The sequence below is a fragment of the Pagrus pagrus genome (genome assembly GCF_965226575.1).
Source record: "Pagrus pagrus genome assembly, chromosome: 8".
Classification (NCBI taxonomy): domain Eukaryota; kingdom Metazoa; phylum Chordata; class Actinopteri; order Spariformes; family Sparidae; genus Pagrus; species Pagrus pagrus.
This window is the reverse complement of record NC_140192.1, coordinates 15,280,499-15,303,381: the sequence shown is the minus strand read 5'-3', so window position 1 is coordinate 15,303,381 and position 22,883 is coordinate 15,280,499. Positions and strand designations below refer to the sequence as shown.

The window sequence follows — 22,883 nt, the reverse complement described above, 5'->3', positions numbered from 1 at the left end:
CACCATCTTTATGGTCCACTTAAATAAACACAGCATACCTTTAACAACATATTATTCTATAAACTTATTCTGAAGGGGCACTTTGTAGTTCTGGAGAATAATTTCAGCATTTTAATATTTACAATATTAATGAGGCAATAATGCAAACTGAGAAATATTTGTTTTTTCATAAACAAGCTGTTCTCAGAGGAAAATAAGGTCCCCAACACTGTTTGAAGATAGAAAGGTGGCAGGGTCCGCCAAATATAAACAAAGTAAAACAGTATGAAATTGTGTTGTCCTTTAAGGTCAGATTGTTTATTCAGTCATGATAATGAAGAGGGATTGTTTAGGCATTAAAAGTCTTGCTCTTCAGATTAAAATTTCACCCCCAAAACTACATCGTGCACCTTTAACAGACTTTGTGTAAAGTTTTAATCTGATAAGTAATTATAACTGCAATATTTTCTTCTGAAATATTAAAATTGTACTGATAGTAACGCAGACAGAAACTGAACTGTAATTTAGGATAATTTAGGAAGTCCTCTGGTAGTTTAAAGCTTTTTACTTCGTATTAAATTGTATTTTATTTCTTTAACCGTGGCTGGCTTGTTTTTATTTTGAAAGGGCAGGCGGAAATGCGTTGTCGTGAATCTTGCTAGCATGATGCTAACACTGCAGCAAAAGGCTCAGGTTTATGAACGTAGCCGGTTGTGTGGTGGCTAAAATCTCAAAGTAACTCAAGTTACAGTTTGTTATCATGGAAGTCAATGCCACTGTAACGTAAAGACGAGCTAAATAACACGTTTCATCCTGTCTGGAGTGTTTCTCTTCCGTCGCAGAGGGGGAAATGAAGACGTTAACGTCAGGGACGTTGACAGACAGGTGCCGCACGCAAAGCTCCGCGTTACCGCTCATGTCCAGAGGTATCGACTCTCATCTTTTATTACTTAACATAAGACTGTTTCCTTCAGATGTTGTTTTTTTTATCTCAACCTCTCTATTTATGAGGAGCCGCTGGTTGCCCAGTGGTCATGCCGATGCGTTCACATGATGCCATGATACCTCTGTGTTGCTCGCTAATGTTATTGAACTAGCGTTAGCTGACGACAGAATAGCATCGAATAAGCTACTTCACCATAATGATTTTTCGACAGTGTGCTATCATAAGCATGAGTTTAGATCATGTATTTATTTCCGTTAACCAGGTGGTATGACAGCTAACTACTATAGTCACACGATTCTGGTCTTGTGACTATAGTAGTTAGTAGTTAGTGTTTTCAAAGATGAGAAATAACACCAAAAAAAAAGCTTAATTTTGCTAGTTATGTGCAAGTGACCACTGTCACAAGGATATCGGCCTGTCTCAGAAGAGAGCTGAGCATCACATCACGATCCTGATGGTCCATTCTGCATGTTTGTGTTGCCTCGCTAGATCCCGCCTCCGAGGAGAAACACACCTATCAGTGATGGTTATGGAAGACGATGGACGTCCCCACAGCCAATCAGAGCCAGACACCCTGCCAGGCGTGGGCGGGCCAGAACGGCTGGTCCCCAGCTTCACCTCAAGCAGCCCCCTTCAACCCTCTGCTGGGTTTTCAGCATCTCAGCCTGGGCTCACCTTCTGACCAGAGAGCCTGCTATGATCACCTGAAGGCGTCCAACCAGGGCTGCCAGAGCGACATCAGCACCTCTTCATCCAGCAACAACACTCATCACAGTACGCTTTACGCTAATAATGCTGATCAGAGTGAGCAGCGAGTCAATCCTGATGCTCGTGTGTCATCCACGGTTCCATCTGCAAGCCAAGGAAGAAACATACCTCCATGTTCTCTCCCTCTTCTGAACGAAGGGACGCAGCCATGCAAGCCACATCAAATGCCATTTTACTCCCCTTACAGCCCTTACCAAGCAATATCTCCCCCTTTGCAATCTCCATACGCACACCAGGGTTTATTGAATGGACCTCAGTCACCACATCAAAAACATCTGCCCATCAGCTCTCCATCGTTTGGACAATGTGTAAACCAGAGTCCACAGTGCACACCTCAGCCGGCATTTGAGAGGGCAAACGTGGAGTCCTCTGTCGGATACACCTACAGTCATGTCACGCCTACCTCTCCTATCCAACAGCAGCCTCAGTGGACACTTCCACAACACTCTAAAGGTAGGTTCATTTATGATGTGTACATGATAAGCTCAGATATATGTTACAAAGCTTCCCACGTGAACTGACTAGCAGGTGAGAAGCACTGGTCAGTGAAATTCTGAAAATAAATGCCCGATTGCATTGTAGGAATAACAGATATTGTTTAATCATCTATAAGCAGTCCAATAGAGCATCACTGTTTAGCCCCATCATTCAGGGTACTCATCAGGGTACACATTTTATTCGTTCTGGGAAGTGTTGGAGTCAGAATTCAGATTGTGATGATCTTCTCTGGATCTTTGCTCCATCGTCTTCTTGCATTTTGTAACTCCCCTATATTTTCCTCAGGACCCATAAATGAGTTTGTTCCCAGCACGGGTGCACAGGACAAGAACATCACACCACAGGTGGGGAGAATACAGCAACAGCGACACAACTCTCACACAAATGATTATTTCCCTAATCGATACATATCTTCTAAGGTGTTGTTTTGTTCAACCAACAGTCCAAAACCACAAATACAGATACATTACCTCATTGCCATGTATCCTGCAAACAGCTGTGATTAGAAAAGAAAAATAGTATTTAAAACTATGTTGCATCTTTCTTTAGCTGACTTCCAAAACACTCGCCAGATCAACATCTTCACACACAAGGTGGCTGACAGGGGCCATCACAATCAACGTTGTTTGGTTTTTGGATGTCTTTCTTGACTCAGTATTGCTGCAGTCTTACTGATAACAGCCTAGAAAAACAAAATCTACTAGAAATAGCATCAATGGGTTGAAATAATGTCAAAGTTTCATTGTTTTTCTCTACAGTCTCCTAACTCTGAGTCTCGTTACGGCCTGGACCCAGAGCTCCTGCCCAGTGCTGTAAGTTCATCTTTTCTGACTGACTCCTCCAGCTCCTCACCAATGATGTTTATTGCCTGTTACAGTACATCTTTAAGAAAAGCAGCAGATTGAATGAATGTATTTATTTTATTTATTTTGTAAGAGATCATGCCTCTTTGGAGGGAAGAGTTATCATACTTCTGCTGATTGATATGGTTTCACTTGTGTGTCTCTCTGTACGTCTCAGGTGAAGGTGATTGCAGAGGACAGGGCAGAGTGGGAGGGCAAAGTCTTTGTCTCGGAGCCTTTTTCCCGTCTTCCTCCTCTGGCAACTACTTCTTGTACCGTAGAGGACAGAGGTAAACGCACACAACACTGTCTGCAACTTTGTCACAGAGATGTACTCCATTAAAATGTATGTTAGATATCCTACTTAACGCTGCATCAACATGACTTGCATCATATGGTATGGTTCAGCTCTGAATTACAAATATGATATTTTGATGTGCTTGTCAGTTTTTTATCCTTCAGGCCTTCTTGTCACCGTGTTTTTAGACAGCCGTTATGTCATTCCCGACCCGTCTCTGTCGAACTCTAGGTAATGCGAGTCCTTCGGCCATCCGCTCCATTTCGTACTGCGTGCCCTGTGAAGGTCAGACTGCCCTACTCAGCCGTCTGCCGCTGGGAGCTGTGGTCACCCCCCTGGTAAAACAAAATGCTGGAGAGGTCAGTTTATAGCTACTCTGCTTATTCTGTAATATATGTGTTGGAATAACTTCAATAACAAAATACAAACTTAGAATTGGAGAAATATTTAGGGCAGTTTTTGCATGGAACTGAGGCCATTTTGTAACGCTTCAGAGATCCTGAGATATACAAATGTGAATTTAAGGTGTATGTGTGTGCGTTGCCTCTAGAAGCCCCTGCCGGTGTGCAAAGAGGCCGAGTGTGTTACGGGATGTGGCTGGTGCGGAGCCTCCATGTGCCCGGCGATGGGCTGGCAGGACTGTGGACAGAGGTTTTACTGCCCCTTCTGTGGTAAACTCAGTGAAGGTAAGATTTCACATTGAGCATCAAAGCCTCAAGACAGCGCTCATACATGATCTGTAGTTGAGGTTCAGTGACAGAAAAGATGGCTGTTTTTTTCACACATTGTAGCGAAACGTTTGGTTTGTCCAATACCTACTCTACTCACAGTAATAGTAAAAATAAAACTTTATTTATATAGCACATTTTATACAGCATTTTATATGGCATGCGGCCTTACTTTGTCTCTCCTGTCCTGTGTATTAGTGCCGTGGCAACACTACCAGCCCACCAAAGGGGTGGAGGGGGTTCGGGTGGATAAAGACAAGAGGCCAGAGCTCAATATGGGCTCTTACGAGATACTCAATTCTCAGAAGGTTAGTTCCATCTTCTACCATTGTTAGTTTTGTTTGTTTGTTAGTTGTCATTGCTTGTTCTTGAGTATGGGCTTAGTCAAATGTGTACATGTGCAAATATGTGCTTCTTTTCTGTGTTTTTTAACTTTACAAACTTAATATTTAGTGTTGGTATTTCTGATATTTATAGACCAAAGTTATTATATTTATTATTAATTTAGTAATAAAAAAAAAACGTAATAGGTCATAGTTGCACGCACCCATAATTTAATATAGAGAACTGGTATATTATAACTGGGTCAACAGTGGGAAGAGTGAATTCAACGTCATTACACAACTTTAGCGACGTACTTGAAAATGCAACTTTTTAGAGATCAAGAAAATGTCACATTACTGGCGCCCTTTAAAGACCTTTAACAGTCTCAGAATAACATGGGTAAAGATGCTATGTGTGTGTTTTAAACTTTTGTTCTTTATCTCAGGGTGAACCTGCTGCACTGCTTCTAGCCATAGATGTTTCTCCCTCAGCACTAAGAGGAGGACATCTGGAGTTTGCAACACAACAAATACTCGCCCTGCTCACTTCTCTTAAGAGGTAAAACACGACCACATTGCGCTATATATGCACACACACACTCTATCACAGTCTGCTCAGTAGTAACCTTTATACAGGTTTGGAAACACTGGGAATATAGGGAAGATGGTCTGTGATCTAGTTTGCAGCAGGCAATCTTTAACGTTTCATTTAATTCGTGTAGGGAGGATGGTGATGCCTTGTCGGACGTCCGTGTTGGTTTGATGACGTATGACAGCAGGATCCACCTGTACGACCTCAGCCCCGCCCTGTCCCGGCCACACATGCTGGTCATCACTGAGACAGAAGAACTGCAGCTTCCTGTGAGGGAGGGGCTTCTGGTGTCCCTGAAAGACTGTATCGACAGTATCGAAAGGTTTCAGCTGACCGTTCTGTCAGATGTATTTTAATGTCAAACTGAATTATGCACACGAGTGTGCTCATAGTTTCATACAGCACTCTTGTTCATGTTCTAGAGCAAGCCAGCCAAAATCTGTCGCAAGCTAGTGATGTTCTCTCTGCAAATAGAAGTGATAATAATAGACGGGAAAATATTTTCATCACTTTGCCTTTCTTTTTTTGGATCAAGTGATTATTAACTGCCTGTTGTCTGTTTGTGTAGTGTGTTGCAGCTTATTCCTCAGTATTCTCCGGAGTGTGATGACTCCAGCGGAGTTACCGTGGAGCTGTCTGTGAAAGCTGGGCTAGCTGTACTGAAGGTCAGTCATCACTGCACAGACTTTAATGGGTTTGTTTTCGTTGTTAACATTTCTCCTGGATTTATTGTGGCTGCACAAGGATGATGTTAGTTTACCACTTTAACTGCTAACTTTTAATCAGTGACTTGATATGATTTAAGTACTTAGTTCTGTTTGTTTCCAGGCCCTGAGTTGTCCTGGGAAGGTGCTGATCTTCCATACTGCCCCTCTGATCGAGATAGGACACACAAACTCATCCTCAGGGTTCTTTGGCTCCAACAAACCAAAGGTGTGAAACGCACACACACACACACCCTGTGCAGTTGGGGCGGCTAAAGCAACATTGTTTGCAAAAACAAAGACAGTTTCATTAATTCCCTTCTCTTTTATTTTTTCCCAGTCAATCTTTCAGCCATCCGAGCTCACCATCTCATTGGCCAAGGAGTGCGTCAGCCATGGCTGTGGCGTTCACCTGTTTCTCCTCTCCCAGCAAGACGTGGGCGGAGCTTGGCCGGGGCACATTCCACATCTAACAGGTGGACGTCTGCACACCTACAGCCACCTCCAGGTATCAGTAGTTCCTCCCATTGTAGCACTGGAAATGACGTTAAATGAACTACATAAAGAAGAAATATCATTTTAATAGTTGATGAGCTGCTATACATTTACCACTAGTAGCAGTTGTACCAAATTCAACAAAAAAAGTAAAAATACATAACTTACAGCTGGTTAGAGCTTCACAAATGCAAAGGGTTGCCAACTACTACTTTATCAGTGATTAAGACGAATCATTTATGAAATTGTTGGTTTCTTTTTAACTGTTTTTTGATAAACTGATGACTGGAACATGCTACTTATTCAGGTCCAGTTACAAACTGATTTTTTTTTTTTTAATTCCCACCACAGGGTGAATTAGACAAAGAGCGTTTTAGCACTGACCTAAAGAAGACTGTAGAAACGGACTCAGGCTACAAGGCTGAGCTCAGGATTTTTGTCAGCAAAGGTGAGACCTTTTTATTTTTTGTGTGATTATTCAGTTAACATCCTTTTAAAAATACCTGTGATCTCTCTCCAGATATGCGTGTGTCTGGGTGTTATGGACTTTTTATCCCTGGGCCCAGTCCTGGCCACGTCACCATGGCAACCCTTGATCACTTTACAACACTGGCTGTGGAGCTCGCGCACACCAGAGCTCTGGATGAGACGAGAGCTGTCGCCATTCAGGTAAGTTCATGTTCGTTTTTAACAATGCTTTTTAGTACATTTTTGTAAATAATTTTATAAAGACTTTTTACTTTATCAGTCATTCATAAAACAGTAACTCAGTGCGGACTGCGTTCTGATGATTGAAGAGATACTTTATGATTTGCAGTCCCTTCAACTGTCTCTTTTTAAGCATAATCCTCCTCTCTCCGCTCCTGTTTATCAGGCCGTATTGTCCTACAGCACCCAGACTGGAGACAGAAGGACCAGGGTTCACACTCTGACCCTGCGATGCTCACGTCACCTGCAGGACGCCTTCCGGCAGTACCAGGCCCAGACACTACTCACCTTCTACTGCAAAAAGAGTGAGGATCTTATACTGCGGATTAGTGCGTTGTTTAGCCGTTGTAGATAAAGTGCTTAGCAACATCAGCATATGTTCTGTTGTACATTGCTAATTAATATGACTTAAAGATTCCCTCATAGCTAAGATAGTTATTCTCTCTGTTCTTTTAAATTAAGACCACAGATATTTTCCATGAACATAGAAAGATTTGAAAGCCACTAGACAACATTGTTTTGTGTTTTGGTGTTCCTGTCTAGTTTACTGTGCAGTGTTGGAGCGCCCTCTGCAGGAGCTGAGGGAGGAACTGCAGACGGAGGCAACAGAAGCATTGGCGTCCTATCGGAAACACTGCTGCTCTGCTTCAGTGTCTGCTGGACAGGTGAGGTTATGAAACATAAAAAGAAACTACATAGCTATACATTATTCCAGAAGGTTTGTTTTTACTTTTGAAAATGTCTAAAAAGTGTAAATTCTGTTTCAGTTATTGTAGAGAAAAATCAGAATGACGTTTTTATTAACGTTATTGTCTTTTTTTTTTTTAAGCCCGCCCTGATGCATCATCTTTTTCTTGTTATATCCCTCTTCATTCACCTGCTACACAAGTTAATTTACATCTATTTTGACCATACTGTATGTACTTTGTTCTCTCTGTGTATGTGCCTGTAGCTGGTCCTCCCTCAGTACCTGCGAGCTCTTCCTGTTTACATCAACAGTCTGAGGAAGAGCGAGGTGCTGCTGCCGGGCCTGCGGAGCTCCGTCCACCAGCGGCTGCAGCAGCGCTGCCAGGTGCTCAGCATGGACACCCGCAGCACCGCCACACAATTCTACCCTCTGCTGCTGTCTCTGGTCAGTACCATCAACACGTGGATGTTTGTCCTGATCAGATTTATGCTATGAAAAGTCAGAGTGAGGCTGGTGTATCAGGCTAAAATTACGCGTGACTAACCACATTACTGACTCTTACTTAATCGTTGACAGAGCAGTTATTTAAGCCTCTCCTGCACCACGTTAGTGTTGACCTGTGACCTCTATTTCCACTGACCGAATTCTAGATGGAGAGTTATTTCTCTCTCAAGACAGTAATACTACCAGTAAGGGATGGCTGTCACTTCATTGACAGAACATTTTTTGCAGTTCCTTTGTTTTTGCCTTTGGCGTGTATCGGTGTATCTCACTCACTTGTCGCCTGCAGCCGCTGTCAGCCGACAGCTCCGACTCTCCACACCCAGAGGAGGCCCTGCGCTGCTGTGCTGCCAGCCTTGAGCCCAGAGGTCTGTACTTGGTTCATGCACCCCTCACCCTGCTGCTCTGGGTGGGCACCCAAGTCCCAGCATGCACCCTGGTCGAGCTCTTCAACACCAGCTGCTTCTCCTCCCTGCCCTCTGGAGAGGTAAGGGATTAAACGGAGGTGGACACACACACCAAGAGCCAATACAGCAGCGCTACAGTGAATATATCCGACAAATTAAATAAAGGCTGAAAATAAAATGTTCTAAAACTGCTGTAATTGTTTGGGTTTGTTTGGCCATTTTTTAACAAGCATTTTAATTCACCACAAATTTAAAAAAATTGGCTACGTCAGCTTTCCTGTAAAGAATTCAACCATTTCAAACTGAAGTAACGTTATGAGGAGGTTATTTAGAAGAGGAAAAACAGGGACAACTAGTTTAAAAACGAGACTGATGAACCTTTCACCACTAAGCTGTGCCATGTTTGTGACATTAATTTAACCCAAAGGGCTCTAAAGACACTCTGTTTACTTGCCATTTCTAATGTTTCTTTTTTAATGTCTATGTGTTCTTTCAGACCAAGCTGCCAGTTCTTGAAAACCATCTGTCCATCACTGTTCGATCCCTCATCGACACACTGAACTCCCAAGCACCCTGTGCCCGCAAGGTGAGCCTCTGCTGACCGCCCTGCTTCTGCTGCAGGCGTGGATTTTATATCCCAACAATGGCGACTCAATGAGTCAGCCAACATCTGTGACCTTAAATCACACAGTTGCTGTTTCAATATGTGAGGTCGATTAGCATCTCCTCTGTTGCGGCCTCGCTCCTTTTCTTGTACAATTATATTGTTCTGCAGTAGGTCCGGTGTATATGGTGGATCTTGATAATTCCTGCATGATAGTAACAATTTATAAATGATTCCCTCTCTGCATTTTGAGAAGCAGGACTTTACCTCACATCCCAAAACCATTTCCGTGCCAGGTGTAGCCTCCTCTTGTACCGTCTTCCACATCCACACCAAAGTCATATCAGGATAAATTTAGGGCTGGGCGACTGATCAGATTTTAATTTCACTTACTATTTTGACATCCATCGATTATGAAAACAAGATCATGGAGATCAAACGATTCCTTTCCTTCCTTCTCTTGCTTTGTCTTGTGTTATAAATTCAGCGCACCACTTGCATTTTTTACCAAATATAATGACATTATAATACACATCATGTATTAGATAATTTAAGACATTTATTTTTTTATTTGTTTTTCAGCCAAATTCTGTTTAAAATCCATTCTAAAAAAAACAGTTCTTTTTTTTTTCAAAAGTTCACTACACAGTGATGTTTTCTAAATCCATAAGAAATTGTGTTAAAGCAACATTAAGTAAAATAAGAGCATCTAAATCAAATTGAACAAAATGCCAATTTCTACATAATGTTGCTTTAAATAATCAGGATTGGCCAAAATAATTATTATTATGATTTCAGCCCTACTTGTAGCCACTGATGAATGAAGACTGTGTTTTTTCTGTCTCAGCTGTTGGTGGTGAAGCAGGGCGACTCCTGCGAGGAGGCTCTGCAGCGCCACCTGGTGGAGGACAAGAGTCCCAACGGAGGAGCGTCGTACGCAGACTTCCTGTACCATCTCCACGTCAACTCTGTCCGGCTTCTGCAGTGACTTAACACACAAACACGCACACTTTCTGACCTCTCTGGGTGCATTTTCCTCTACAAAAGACATACTTGCCGAAAATAAAGACAGACGGATGGAAACAGAAGTATTACGGGCCATTATTGACGTTGCTACAATGTGGAAATATGAAAGGCCTGTTGTCAGGCAGTGCATGGGGACATTTTAAGTGAGACATAATTTAATTTATTTCACGACTGTGACGTGTGCTGTGTGCTGTGTGGAATGTGATCCGTGCTGTTCTGAAAATGTGTTTATGATGTTAATTTATTCCTGTGTCATGGCAGTTCTCTAATCCCTGCCTGAGATTTGTGTGTAAAAAGCGTGTGTGTGTGTGAGTGTGTGTGTGTGTGTGTGATGCCCACAGTATGTTCTGTGTCTGCATAATCTCCTATAAATAAATAAATAAATGCTTTAATTGAACCTTGATTGAAATTTCTACCAGTGTTTTTCAGGAGAGGACTTTTCTGTGTCTCATGAACATCAATAGAACTGTTTTCTAACAGTCAAGCTGTATCTCAGACGTCATCCTGCCACATCGGATGAAGATGTGACTCAGGAAGCCAAAAGGCCAACTGTCTAATGAGTCCAAGGGGCTAATCAAACTACAGTAATTGGCAGTAATTATGTTGCTGCAAGGGTGGGGAGCACTCAAGCATGTGGCCGGAGCAGCGGGGAGGGGGTGGGATGGCACTGCTGTTATTATCCTTCATTACAGTCCTGTTGTCATATCACTCATGAATTTGATTGGTCAAACGAAAAAACACTGAGGATAAGTTGGTCGATGAGGGTTTATCCTGTTGGTACCATGAATGCATATACAGTACAAAAAAAAAATTCATTAATCCATCCAAAAACTCCAAGTGATGGACTGATTGTCAAACCAGCTCTGCCTCCATAGAGCCACACTAGTGACACGGCTAAAACAAACAAACCATTTCCTGCTATAATCAAGATAATTAAATCAATTAAAAGGCATCATCTCTTATTGCATTACAGCTCATTTAAACCCTCAACTTTAACCCTCTCTTCACTGATTTCAAACCCTGACCACACAGACTTTACTTTTGGATCTGCTCAGATTCTTATCTCTCCAAATAAGCAGTATAATCACAGTGAAAACATCTGCGCAGAGATGAAGTACAATCAGTTTCTACAGCTGTCTGTGAGGCCTAAATAACCACCAGCTGGACGTCCAGCGCTGCATCACAGCTTGACAGCCACTGTGAAGAAAAATACCAAAGCAGAACATTCAAATTATTTGTAACTGTGTCTGTGTACTCATTGGCTGTGTGTAGGCCGTCCTGCTTTTGTACCCTGAAGCATTTTGGACGCTGCCCAGCTAATTCTGCTGGGATCACACTGACTGAGAGGATGTAGGCTGAGAGAGCAGAAGTTAAACTGCAAGCACTCTGTTTGACACTGTAGCTTGAAGCAAAGACAAACAGATTTCTCTTTTTTTGTTGTGTTGGAGAATTTTAAATTATGGATTAAAAGATTAAATCGGTGCTAGCTACACTTCTGCACCTTTGGAGGTTTTAATGAGTTTACATTTTATGATTACACATGTTTGGTTGAATGACAAAAAAGGGAAATTAAGGACGTTTTTATCAATAAGGATTTTCAGATCTTGGTTGGTGGCTCGTCAGCATTGTCCTCAGTTGGTTGGGTTCTGTTACAGGAAGAGTTTAGTGGCATCAGTCTTGTTTTACTTAATCTTTTGCTATGAGCCTGATGGTACTAAGAAAGAGCAGACAGACATTTTTTGTGACGCGACTTTTACATGTGAAATTTTGCAATGCCCAAAATGCAACTGCACATCTCTTAAGCAATGAAAGTTAAATGCTTTGTAACTAATAACACCTCAAAAAGGGCCCCTGGAGCCACCGTGGGGCCTCCAAAAAGTGTACTGTAGTGAGGATTGTTTTTAAATCCCTTAACAAATGTGTTCCTAATAATTTAAAATGAAAATTTGGGGGGAAATGCAGCATCTGTCTCATTTAAGATTAGTTGCTTACAAGACAGACAATTAATCTACAACTATTTTGATAACTGGATCATTTTCAGCATTTTGAAGCATCAGGTGCCAAATATTTGCAGGTTCAAGCTTCTCAAACGTGAGCATTTAATGCATTTCTTTGTCATATGTGAAAGTGAAGTGAATTTCTTTGGATTTCGGACTGTTTTACTTGAATTACACCAACATGTTCCTAAAACATTGTAAGGAAATGCAGCACCTGTCTCATTTATGCACATTTGGTAAATGTTATAATAGAGATACTTTAAAACCTCTTAACTTCTCAGGAGTTCCTTGATGCCCTAATGTTTTTGAGATATTACAATTATCTGTGGCTCTAGCTTTTTCCGGGGTCAACTTGAAATGTCACACTTGACCTGAAAGATGTTAGCTCCTCACAGATCTAGCCTCTTTTGCTCTTAAAGTGCACCAGATTGATGCCCCCCAACAAGCTAGAAACGGCCCTGCTGCAGTATTTCTATAACACTGCCCTGAACGTTTATGTCATTTTCCAGTTTTATCTGCAGAGCTTGAGTCTGTTGCTGTGATGTCTGAATTATGCCGCTCTAAAATTACTACCAGGATCTCTTTCACTCCTTCTGTGGATTAAACCAAGACACAGTTCACACCGTCCTGCTTGATTCACACCACTCATGGCGGCACGTTTTGAAGGCACAAACCAGCTCTCTCATATTTGCCCCTATTTGGAAATACGCACCGTGCAGGCGGGAGGTGTGTTCGATTACGTTGCCGCGCTGCGCCGTCGTGCGCTCTGTCCACCAGAGGGCGTCAGAGAGCCGGTCCTGCACCGCCTCTTACTACTGAGGGTGCAACCAGAGCAAGCGCGCTGTGTCAAGTTAGCCGGACTTATCAGCACAAGACCGGAAGAAGGGTGATTTTTGACTTCAGAATACAGTTTTATGAAGCGCATGCTCTCTGGTTCAAAAGGTGGGTAAACTATGACCTCCAGTCAGTGATCTTTATAAATTATAAATCACTTTAAACTTGCCATTTGTTACTATTGTGCATTATTATTACATGTAAAGTCCTAGCAAGGGACGTAGCTACCATTGAGGTGACACATGTAATTGGTAATTATAATATCTATCATTATAATAAACAATTATAAATAATAAAACAATGGCAAAGTTATAGTTAATTAAACTTTAGTTAATAGTTATTTTATTGTAAACAAGCAATAAAATGCTTTGTAAACTTTTTATTCACAATTGTTTATTGGAAAGTGAACAACTGATGTTTATTTATAACCATTATTTAATAAAATTGATTTATTTAGATGGTCATTAGAGAGTTGCAACTGATGTTTTTAACTTTTTTATTTATTTTTTAACAATTGCCTAATAAATGTTTTATTAACCATTTCATTGTTTCTTAACAGTGAAATAACTAAATCTAATTAACTATATATGTATCATTTACTAATGATGGTTATTGTAAAGTGTTACCTATGTTAGTAAGTTCTTTTTATCATTGAACTAAGTTTAAAAAAGTTTAATAAATTTAAGTCAAAATCAGCCATATTTGTTACTTATCTTCTTCGTCCTCCTCTGTGGCTCCTCCTGAGGTTTCTTCCATCTTTATTTCCCCCTGTTAAAAGTTTTTTTTCTGTCTTTTCTTGTTTTTTAATGTGGAAAGTTTTCCTCACTCGAATAGAGGGTCTAAGGACAGAGGCTGTCGTTCACCGTGGGTTAGGGTTAGTATGTTTTTAATATGAAAATGAGCGTTTTATTCTGAAAACCCCAACCGGAAGTCGCTGTGCTCCGGTCGGGCAGCTTGAATCGCAGGTCTGTTGGGCTGAGCGCGCTTGTAGCTGTCAGATAGTGGAGAGAGACAGAGACAGAGACGGAGACAGACAGAGACACCCACCCTGGTCGCTTCGTCTGTCCGTATCCAACCCTCCCCTGACTCGGCGCCTCCGACAGGCCAGCTCACCGCTCCCACGGCCGTCTCGCTGCTGGGCGGACCTTTACTTTGAAACGCACATTTAAGCGCAAAAGGACCTCGCACATTTTCCCGGAGCTGTCAAAGTAGAAGAAGCGAGAGACAGGGGAGCGACATGGCCACGACAACCTGTACGCGATTCACAGACGAGTACCAGCTATACGAGGAGCTGGGGAAGTGAGTACCGGGTTGTTTTACTGTGTTTTGGCGGCTTTGGGTGGGAGGTTATGAAGTGTGCTGTGGATAAAACAGCAGGAGGCTCGTTTTCAAGGCAGTGCAGCGCAGAGCTGAGCGACTCTGCAGGCCAGCAGCAGTGCTGTGTGTGTACGTGTGTATGTGTGTGTACGTGTGTATGTGTGTGTGTGCTTTTTCGGGATGACAGCTCTCAAAATACGCTGCTCTCTCTCTCTCCCTGTGTGTGTAAGTGTCTCTCTCTCACAGATGCCTGCTCCTCTCAGACTATGTCCCCATGTGTTTTCTCTAAATCTTCACAAAACAAACTAATATTGACAACGTGTGCAGTTTTAATAACGTGCTTTTGTTTTGACGTTCAAATCCAGAGAAACGTGGTTGTGCTTTTATTTTGTATTTATTTTTTTCAAAGTAAGAGTCGTGTGACCTTAAGAGAGAGGGAAAAAGAGAGCAAGGATTCATAGATCATATACAGTATGGTGTAATGTGAATGTGCATGACAAGAAAGTCTGCTGTGCTTGCACACATGACAGTTTCTGAGTGGTTTGACCAGATATCCTCCTGAAGAATTACTTCATGACACCTGCAAAGCTACAAAACAAAAGATCTGTACATGAAGTGCATTCTTGTGGTCTTACAATCACACTTTACAGGCCATTTAGAGCTCTTTTTGTTGTCTTCTGAACACTTTATTAGCATTTGACCTCATACAGCATCCATTTAAAGTTCTGAGTTAACGCCATCTAGATGTAGCCGTGTGTTGTTTAGTACAAGCAGTGTATCTGTGACAGCTCAGTCTTCCTTTGGAGGCTTTTTTAGCAGCGTTGTGGTGGCAGATAACACCAGATAAGATGTGGTGTGGCGGCTAAACGACTCCCGTCTATCTCTGTTCATGAAGCCAAATTAGCTGCACATTCACACATTTATTTGTAAGATCTAATGACTTTACTCGGACACGATTTCTCCTAATAAAGAATCATATCAGTCGTAATTTAAAGGACGCTGCAAATACTCCTGCAAAATAGTTTAAAAAGGTATATAGCTAATAATGTTTTGTTAAAGGGGCAGTGTGTAGTTTAGAGGATTAAATTCAAACTCAGTATTTTATTCCGTAACTGAATAAACAAGCTGTTCTCAGAGGAAAATAAGGTCCCCACAACACTGTTTGAAGCTAGATATACACAAAGTAAAACAGTATGCAATTGTGTTGTTCTTTAAGGTCAGTTTGTTTATTCTGTGTATCATTAGTATTAATTAATCACCTTTTATTGTTGACAAACACCTTTAATTATACCACAAAAACGCTGCCCTCGAGCTATAGGAGATTGAAAAATAGTAATGTGGAGTTTCAGTGTCATAACTCACTCAGTTCTGTCTCTGTTCTTTATAAACAACAACTAAACTATATATAGATTTATACGATAAAGGAAGGAAAATGGATAAAAACAAGTTTAGTAATGTCACTCAAAAGTGATGTTGTATCCTAAAATGAAGTAAAGGTCAGTAAGGTCACCGAACTCACCTCTGAACACTGGAGACGCTGTTTAAGTCTCCATATTGCGACATTATTCTATTATTAGGCAGGTGAGGGGAACAATGGAGAAATCGCTCCTCATCAGGCGTTCATTGTTTACACTGCTGCTGTGGCGTGCCGTGCATCTCGCTGGTGTTGTTTGATTATCATGCATATCACGTGTTATGTGCTGACAGCTTGATTGGCCCCGTGCCGTTTCGCCAGCCACCGCTGCGATGATAACTGCAACCACAACAAAAAACAAACCAAAATATCTCAAGTACAGTGTACAGTATGTGTTGTATACGTTAGTGGGTTTCGTGGGATAAAGGTTAGACTCTGATGTCATTTTGAGAAATATTGTGAAAGGTACTAATTTACTTTACGTTTAAAACGGAGAATGTGTAATCCTCTGCCGTGGGTTTCTTTATACTAATATATTTAACCATGATTGTGAATATCAGTGATGATGAAGAGGCTTTTGTTTTCCTTCAGGGCTGTTAGCACGTCGTTTTATTATCTGAGGCTTGACTACGCACTGGTGAAGTGACCAACAAGTTAAACACTCACACAGTGACAACAATGGCAGCGTATTCAATGCATAATTTAGTGCCAAACTTTCTTTTGTTGGTAATTTCTTGTGTATGTACCCACTTACCTTTGCCCTACCCTGTCTACTTCCCCTTAAATCAGTGGTTTGCTATGTATCCAAGAGGACCTTGTGATAACCCCTTGAGAATGAGCATATATGTTTTGCTCGACTATTTGTTGAGTTAAAGCTCTCAGTCGAGTTCGTGTTTGCCTAGCGTTTTATCATATGCAAGGTTAAAAAACCTCTGAAACAGCAGTCGGCCTGTTTGTAGACGCTCTTTTGAAAGTTGTTTTACGTGGAGCCGTAGTCAACAAAAGAAAACAAGACAAGACAATGACCACGGAGACAGGAGGGGAAGACATCAGCCACCGTCTCCACCCCTTTGTTTATCTATGGTATTGAATTCTATGGTGTTAGTGTTATTTCAAGTTTATCATAAGTTTCATGTCTGTCAGGATACATTTTGTGGAATAACAATAAAGTGGTATTTAAAAAAAAAAAAAAACCCTTTCCTTTAAGGGTCATTGTAATTGATAATCTGTGAAACTGTGATATTTTCAGAGACGGTTATCGTACCGTGAAAATCTCATACCTTTGCAATAGGGAAATTTATATTGTGGTATGTACTTGTAAAATTGGTTTGGTTTGTGATCCACCAATAAACATAGAGAAGAATAAGAAGATAAGGGGCACAGAGGAGCTCCATTAGCCCCAACATTCACCCAATTTCTCTCGACGGACGAGTTGAAAGTCGGCTTGCGGACTGCTGGTAACGATCCACTCTTGAGCTTGTACTGTTAGCGGTGAAAGCAGTCTGTTGCCATCAAAAATAAACTTGAGTGACTGTACACTGAGAATTAGTCGGAACAAAAGCTTATGGATCAACCAATTAACCAACCGACCAGGAGGTGTCTGCTCTAGTTTTAAAGTTTTTAAATATTATTTAAAGGTATATTTTTAAGTGTGAACAAATCTTGATGGCAACTTATCTGACATCTCATCTCTTCAAAGGAAGGTGAACTCATTCGTCTGTAGCTACATTATTGGATTTTAAATAAATAAATAAAGTTGTATTGCAGGATTTATAGAAGGAAATAGCCTATATTATTGAGTATTAACACGAATTGAGAAGTAGCTGTAAAAAGATAATATCTCTCTGAAAGAAGACAGCAGCTAGTGAGCTTGGTTACAGGTTAAGTATGTTGTAATCCTCAAACAACAGCTGTGTATTCAGCTTTACTCCTGCATATTTTGGTGAAAGTATACTGAAAATAAGGATAGATTGCAGAGAGGTGAACGAGGCTGTAATTAATTGAGGAGTTAATGTGGATTTTTTAGTTTTTTGTCATGAAACTGGGTCACCATTTGAATTCACTGTACTGTTGTGAATCCAAGCTGGCTTCAGCTGCTGTCCTCAGTGAAGTGCTAGCTAAAATGTTTTCAGAGCCGCCCCTCAAGCCTACAATAGGAGAGTATTTGACACTCAAAGCATATGTTTTTGGTGGGGCAGTCCTTTAGTGAGATATATGAAAACCACCCAGATATACAGATTTGCTGTCTGCCAAACTAATTGCTATAGCAGAAAAAAGATTTATGATATTGCATTCATGCTCCTTTCATCCCATAAGTAATAAATATTGTTAGCAGAGAAGGTTTTGCATCTCTGGCTCCAATATATCCCAAACCCAGGGAGACGTGATGTTCCTGGCCCCTGATTAAAAAATACATTGTGAAGAAGGCAACAGATCAAATGTGTAGGCCTCGCTGCATTCACATAAATCTTAGCTTCGACACAATACGCTCCAGTTAAAAGCTCTGAGTGGCTTTGAAGCTCTCTACGAGAGAGAGAGGGACTAATCTGTTCGCCCTGCACTGCAAAATATCTTTTATAGACCAATCTTATTATTCACCCAGCCACATAAAGCTTGGAGGAAGGAGCGCAGGTGTGAATGGCTTGGCATCCTCATATTGTCGCTCTCTGTATCTAATATACATAATATAATAGTAATCCAGCATCTGAGGAGAGCTAATTGTTGCGTGCTCAGTCTCTAACGGTGTCACTGTCTTAGCAGGGCTTGTGACACTTAGGTGTTGTGCCTTTGCTTTAGCATGTTTTTATCATTCATTGCAAATTCATGTCTACCAAACTTTACTACAAACCACGGCATGCTTTAGCAATGATGTGGAGTACGAGTTTGTATGAATTGCATAGTAAATGGGAAAAAGTCTGCAGCATCTTATGATTATTTTCATCAGAGGTTAATCAGTTATTTTCCTGATTTATGTTTTAGTTAGGGCTGGGCAATATATTGATATTATATCACTACCTTATGATACAAGACTAAATACTGTCTTACATTTTGGATATCGTCATATCATGTTATGCCGTAAGTGTTGTCTTTTCCTTGTTTTATAGGCTGCATTACAGTAAGGACGTATCATTTTCTGAACTTCTCAGACTGTTTTACTTGTCCTAAGACTTGCCTTTACCTGAATAGTCATTATATCAACATTACTGATGATTATTTAGCATTTGAATTCCTCATAATTTATATAATCCACATGGGAGGATTGTCATTCCCAGGAACAATAACAAGAACAGTCACACAGCCTTAAATGTAGCTTCCTGTCACAGTTACTCATTGAGATACACACTCAAAAGTCTGTCCTTTTGTCACACAGTCGCTCCAAAGAAGTCTACAACAGCTAATAGAGCTCCTGAAAAACACTCAGTTAGACTTGAAGCTTTGGAGGAGCATAGATTTACAAATCCAGCAGCCCGTAATTCCTCCACACCACAGCCACCTTGTGAGACCGTAACAGCACACCACAAGCCCAGAGTTATCAGGTTACAAAACCCTTGACTGCTAAAGGCCCCGATGTTTTTCAAAAATAATTTGAGGTCCTTAAATCTTAATGTCCACCTTCTGGGTGTCAAACCAGACTTCGAAAAGCAATGATTCATGGCATGTTACCTTATTTAACTGTGTATGTGTGTTAAAGCATATTTAGCCCCGACGATAGATACTTACCTCACAGAGTGTGAACTTTCCAGGCACAGCTGTGGTGTCAGTAACATATGCGTTTGTTTGTGTGTGTGTGTGGCGGGTGTCGCCCATGCAGTGCTTATACACAACTGTGTGTGAGTGACTTTCACAGTGCACATGGTCAATATAGAAAAGCACTTACTAAGCATGTTGATTTTCATCCACTACACTAACCACACAGTCCCGATCCTGAGATGGGACATTTCAGACTCGCTTCAGCTTGTTGTTGTTTTTATTTGATGCCGAGATGGTATTGAAATACCTTCTCAGTTCTGCTGGGTTTTGTGTCTCCATGTAGATATTTCTCCCAGTGTCTGCTCATCTAAGTCTCAGGTCAGCTGGTCTTTAACCTCTAACCCTGACCTTGTTGGTTGTCTGTAACTGCCTCAGTGTGGAGGCAGACCAGTGGCACCAGCAGGGTTCAGTGTTTTTGTTTTTTTTTGTTTTTTTTTTACTTCAGAAAACTACTTGTCCAAAGACAAACGACAGACTTAAATCAACTGTCATGTTTAATCTTGTACACCTTGTTCTCACACATACCAAACTAAACTCCTTTTTCCAGGATAATTTAAGTATTGGATGTACAGTGTGGGATGTTGTGAAACTAAATTGAAAAGGTTTTCTCCCATTTTGACCTGGACATGAACTGAAACAAAGGATTTCATTGCTCGAAAATATATCACTTTTTATAATCCGACACAAAACTGTGCTTGGAGTGAAGAGGTTTTTCAAGGCCCAATGTGGCATTTTACTTGCCCTGGGAAACTGGGCAGTCCTTATTGTCGAGCCCTGAGTAGTGAACCTCTTGCTGTCGAAATGTAGAAGTAAGACTGGGACAGATTGAAGTATACAGGCCTGGTTAAGGCTGTGAAGCCAGTTCTCTGAAGAGTGGAGAAATGTCTGCCGTCATTTTTTATAAAAGGGAAATGCTCATATGTTGGTGTTGAGGCTGCTGATGTTCAGTATGTCTAAATGTGACCTTTTTATGGCCAAATACATCCAGATAATCAGTGTTTAAAAGTCTCAATTTTATTTTTAGATTTAAGTTTGGGTTATATTTTGCAAAAACACGTAGAAGTTAGATGAAGTGGCTGTAAGACATCGTGCTTTAGTTTTGTGCTTGATGTGAGAATTTGTGCATCATGATGGGTTTTTCAAGGTAATGAACCTGCTCACGAATGCTTGGTTTTTAAGAGCCCATTTTAGCAAACGCCACACGTGTGCGTGTTATTTAGAATATGCTGACAGTCTACAGGGATCCTCATGGGGGCCTTTTAAGCAGACATATTCTTGCAGCGTAGTCTTAATGTAGCTCAGCACAGTCAACATGTGAGCAAGTGACATCAGGTCTATTCTGCGTTGGGACTTAAAAAATGCTAGCTGTGCAGAAAAAGCAAAACCATTGCCACAGTCATTAACGTTGCAGGTGTGCTGAAGGTATCTCTCCATTACACGATGATGAATAATGCAATTAGAGAAGCACAGAACTATTACATCAACTAGACTTTAAATATCAACCTGTTTGGCTTTTTTCCAAAGCATAATAAATGTTTTTTCTGTGTTTTACAGGGGAGCCTTTTCAGTGGTGCGCAGATGTGTTAAGCTGTGCACGGGACAGGAGTATGCCGCAAAAATAATCAACACCAAAAAGTTATCTGCAAGAGGTAAGCACATCCATATTTCTGGATTTTCCATCATAGGTGTTGTTAATTCCATCAAAGCACAACATATACTAGAACTGAGACCAGTGTGTGCTGTACCCTAAGGTGCAAAAACAAAAACAGTCTAGCTGAATTTCACTGTTACCTCGCTTACTAAAAGCACAAGAATGACTAATTTGCTCATAGTTTCTCTGTCCCAGTGGTCACCTCCACACCTACAGTGTAGACAGTTATATAAGTGATATCTAACAGCAATTACCCTCTCAGATGGTGTTGCGTAGGACAACATTGTATCACACTGGGGTCTGTGTGTGAGAAAAGGACAACAGAACAGTTGCAGAAGCTTGTGACAGCAAAGTAGAGTCATAGCTGGTATTGTACTGTGATGGCCCTACAGTGGGCTCTTCTGAACACCAGGTTCCCCTCTTTCACTGTCCTGTTTCTTGAGTTATACTTAGCATTTTGGTTGATGGATTCAGTGGCTTTAATTCTGTGGCATGCACTCATTTCAACTGGGCTGTCAAAGTTTCCAGGAGATGCATGGTTGACACAGGGCTAGGATTCTCGTCCCCCTTGGACCTGGTGGGTATAGCAGGAGGCTTCTGAAAAGAAGCGGACTGTGACGTGATGTGTCACAAAGGTAGCACATGCACAGAGTTACATTTTGTGGAGCCAAACAGCAGCCCTCCCCGCACAGAGTTCAGTGTCAATTGCGTACTGCAGCATAGAGGGAATCGGGCAATGTAAAGTTAGAGAAAAAAGGAAAAAAACAAGAAAACATTACAGGCAGAACATGTATAGAATTTTAAAATACATGTGAGAGTCTTATACTTCATCATAGTTCAGCTTGTAAATGAGCCTTTAGGCTAAATCTGATGCATTTACATTATCTGGATAGTAGTCGATGTGTATTGTCCCTGATAAAGAGACAATGTTTGGTGGACATCTGACTGTAACAAAAACATTAGTCAGTAATGCAATAGACGAAAATCAGCATGTGGGAACTTGTCTGTGGCAATACACAACTACAGTGTATGTGTAAATTAAAACTACTTGTATAAATTATATATATATAAACTAGGACTGCTTACTGAAAATCAATGATTGAAGTCATCGACCGAGAAGACCTGAAGTAGGCTCACATTTTGTCAGTTGAATCACTGTACCTTTTTTTTTTTTTTACCTGCATCATTGTTGATCCTCCTGGTAATTTGCCATTAAAGGATTCTCTCAGTTTTGAGGTCTTTGATATTAATTACTTGTAATTTTAGATTTTTAAATAAATCTGGATGAACCAGCTGAATGCTTCAAATGCAATATAATTCGTATCTATGTAATAATGTAATGAAATAATGTTTTATATATGATCATACAGTAATGTATTACGAAATAAAAAAAAGATCTTTTAAGTACCTTAATTAGTGTCACATGCTGTGCAGCCAGTAACTGTTTAAGCCAAGGCTAAATGCCACGGCCATGAAGACCATTCCAGCAGCACAGTGGTCGCTTTAGCTCTCCACACCACCACTTGCTCAGTGTAAATCTCCTGCTGCCCCTCCAGCCTGGTAACTGGAGCCCCTCCGCCGAGGCCCTGCCAGGTGGCACCACACTGACACTTGACTGTTACCCTGCCTTCACACACACACACACACACACACACACACACACACACACACACACACACACACACACAAATTGGGCGTGTGTGAAAATGTTGAGTGAGGTGGAACAGGCATTTTAACAGGCATTAGCAGAGGGCATCAACCTAGAATGTAGAAAGTGTTGGTCTCAATTATGACTGCATGATTTGTCAATTAG

At 41.1% G+C, this 22,883-nt stretch overlaps 2 protein-coding genes across 31 annotated transcripts in view; both read left to right on the top strand.

Moving 5' to 3' along the window:
• Positions 1 to 618: 618 nt before the first annotated feature.
• On the top strand, positions 619 to 10,498 carry LOC311261636 (protein transport protein Sec24C). Its single transcript, XM_084360452.1, has 21 exons — positions 619 to 905; positions 1,415 to 2,146; positions 2,477 to 2,535; positions 2,950 to 3,003; positions 3,212 to 3,323; positions 3,563 to 3,690; positions 3,882 to 4,017; positions 4,258 to 4,367; positions 4,829 to 4,941; positions 5,105 to 5,296; positions 5,543 to 5,639; positions 5,803 to 5,907; positions 6,019 to 6,186; positions 6,525 to 6,621; positions 6,694 to 6,842; positions 7,048 to 7,186; positions 7,425 to 7,546; positions 7,834 to 8,013; positions 8,360 to 8,557; positions 8,974 to 9,063; positions 9,929 to 10,498. The coding sequence occupies exons 2-21, from the start codon at positions 1,465 to 1,467 to the stop codon at positions 10,067 to 10,069; spliced, it is 3,072 nt and encodes a 1,023-aa protein (XP_084216578.1). The 5' UTR covers positions 619 to 905; positions 1,415 to 1,464; the 3' UTR covers positions 10,070 to 10,498.
• Positions 10,499 to 13,930: 3,432 nt separating this feature from the next.
• camk2b1 (calcium/calmodulin-dependent protein kinase (CaM kinase) II beta 1) overlaps positions 13,931 to 22,883 on the top strand; it is a 69,675-nt gene continuing 60,722 nt past the window's right edge. For 18 of the 30 annotated variants that reach the window (XM_084359595.1, XM_084359588.1, XM_084359594.1 and 15 more), the window contains exons 1-2: positions 13,932 to 14,237; positions 20,974 to 21,068. In XM_084359595.1, the coding sequence (XP_084215721.1) occupies positions 14,176 to 14,237; positions 20,974 to 21,068 (157 nt within the window). In that variant the 5' untranslated portion in view covers positions 13,932 to 14,175. Of the gene's footprint in view, positions 14,238 to 20,973; positions 21,069 to 22,883 lie in introns of all 30 variants that reach the window. The other 12 variants (XM_084359602.1, XM_084359580.1, XM_084359605.1 and 9 more) reach the window with 2 other exon arrangements.

Bases quoted from the DNA above. Each gene is read 5' to 3' on its own strand.
- LOC311261636 (XM_084360452.1), top strand. From the start codon at position 1,465: ATGGACGTCCCCACAGCCAATCAGAGCCAGACACCCTGCCAGGCGTGG. The intron at 3,324-3,562 runs GTAAACGCACAC...GTCGAACTCTAG, and splicing joins TTGTACCGTAGAGGACAGAG to GTAATGCGAGTCCTTCGGCC. The intron at 7,187-7,424 runs GTGAGGATCTTA...GTTCCTGTCTAG, and splicing joins CACCTTCTACTGCAAAAAGA to TTTACTGTGCAGTGTTGGAG.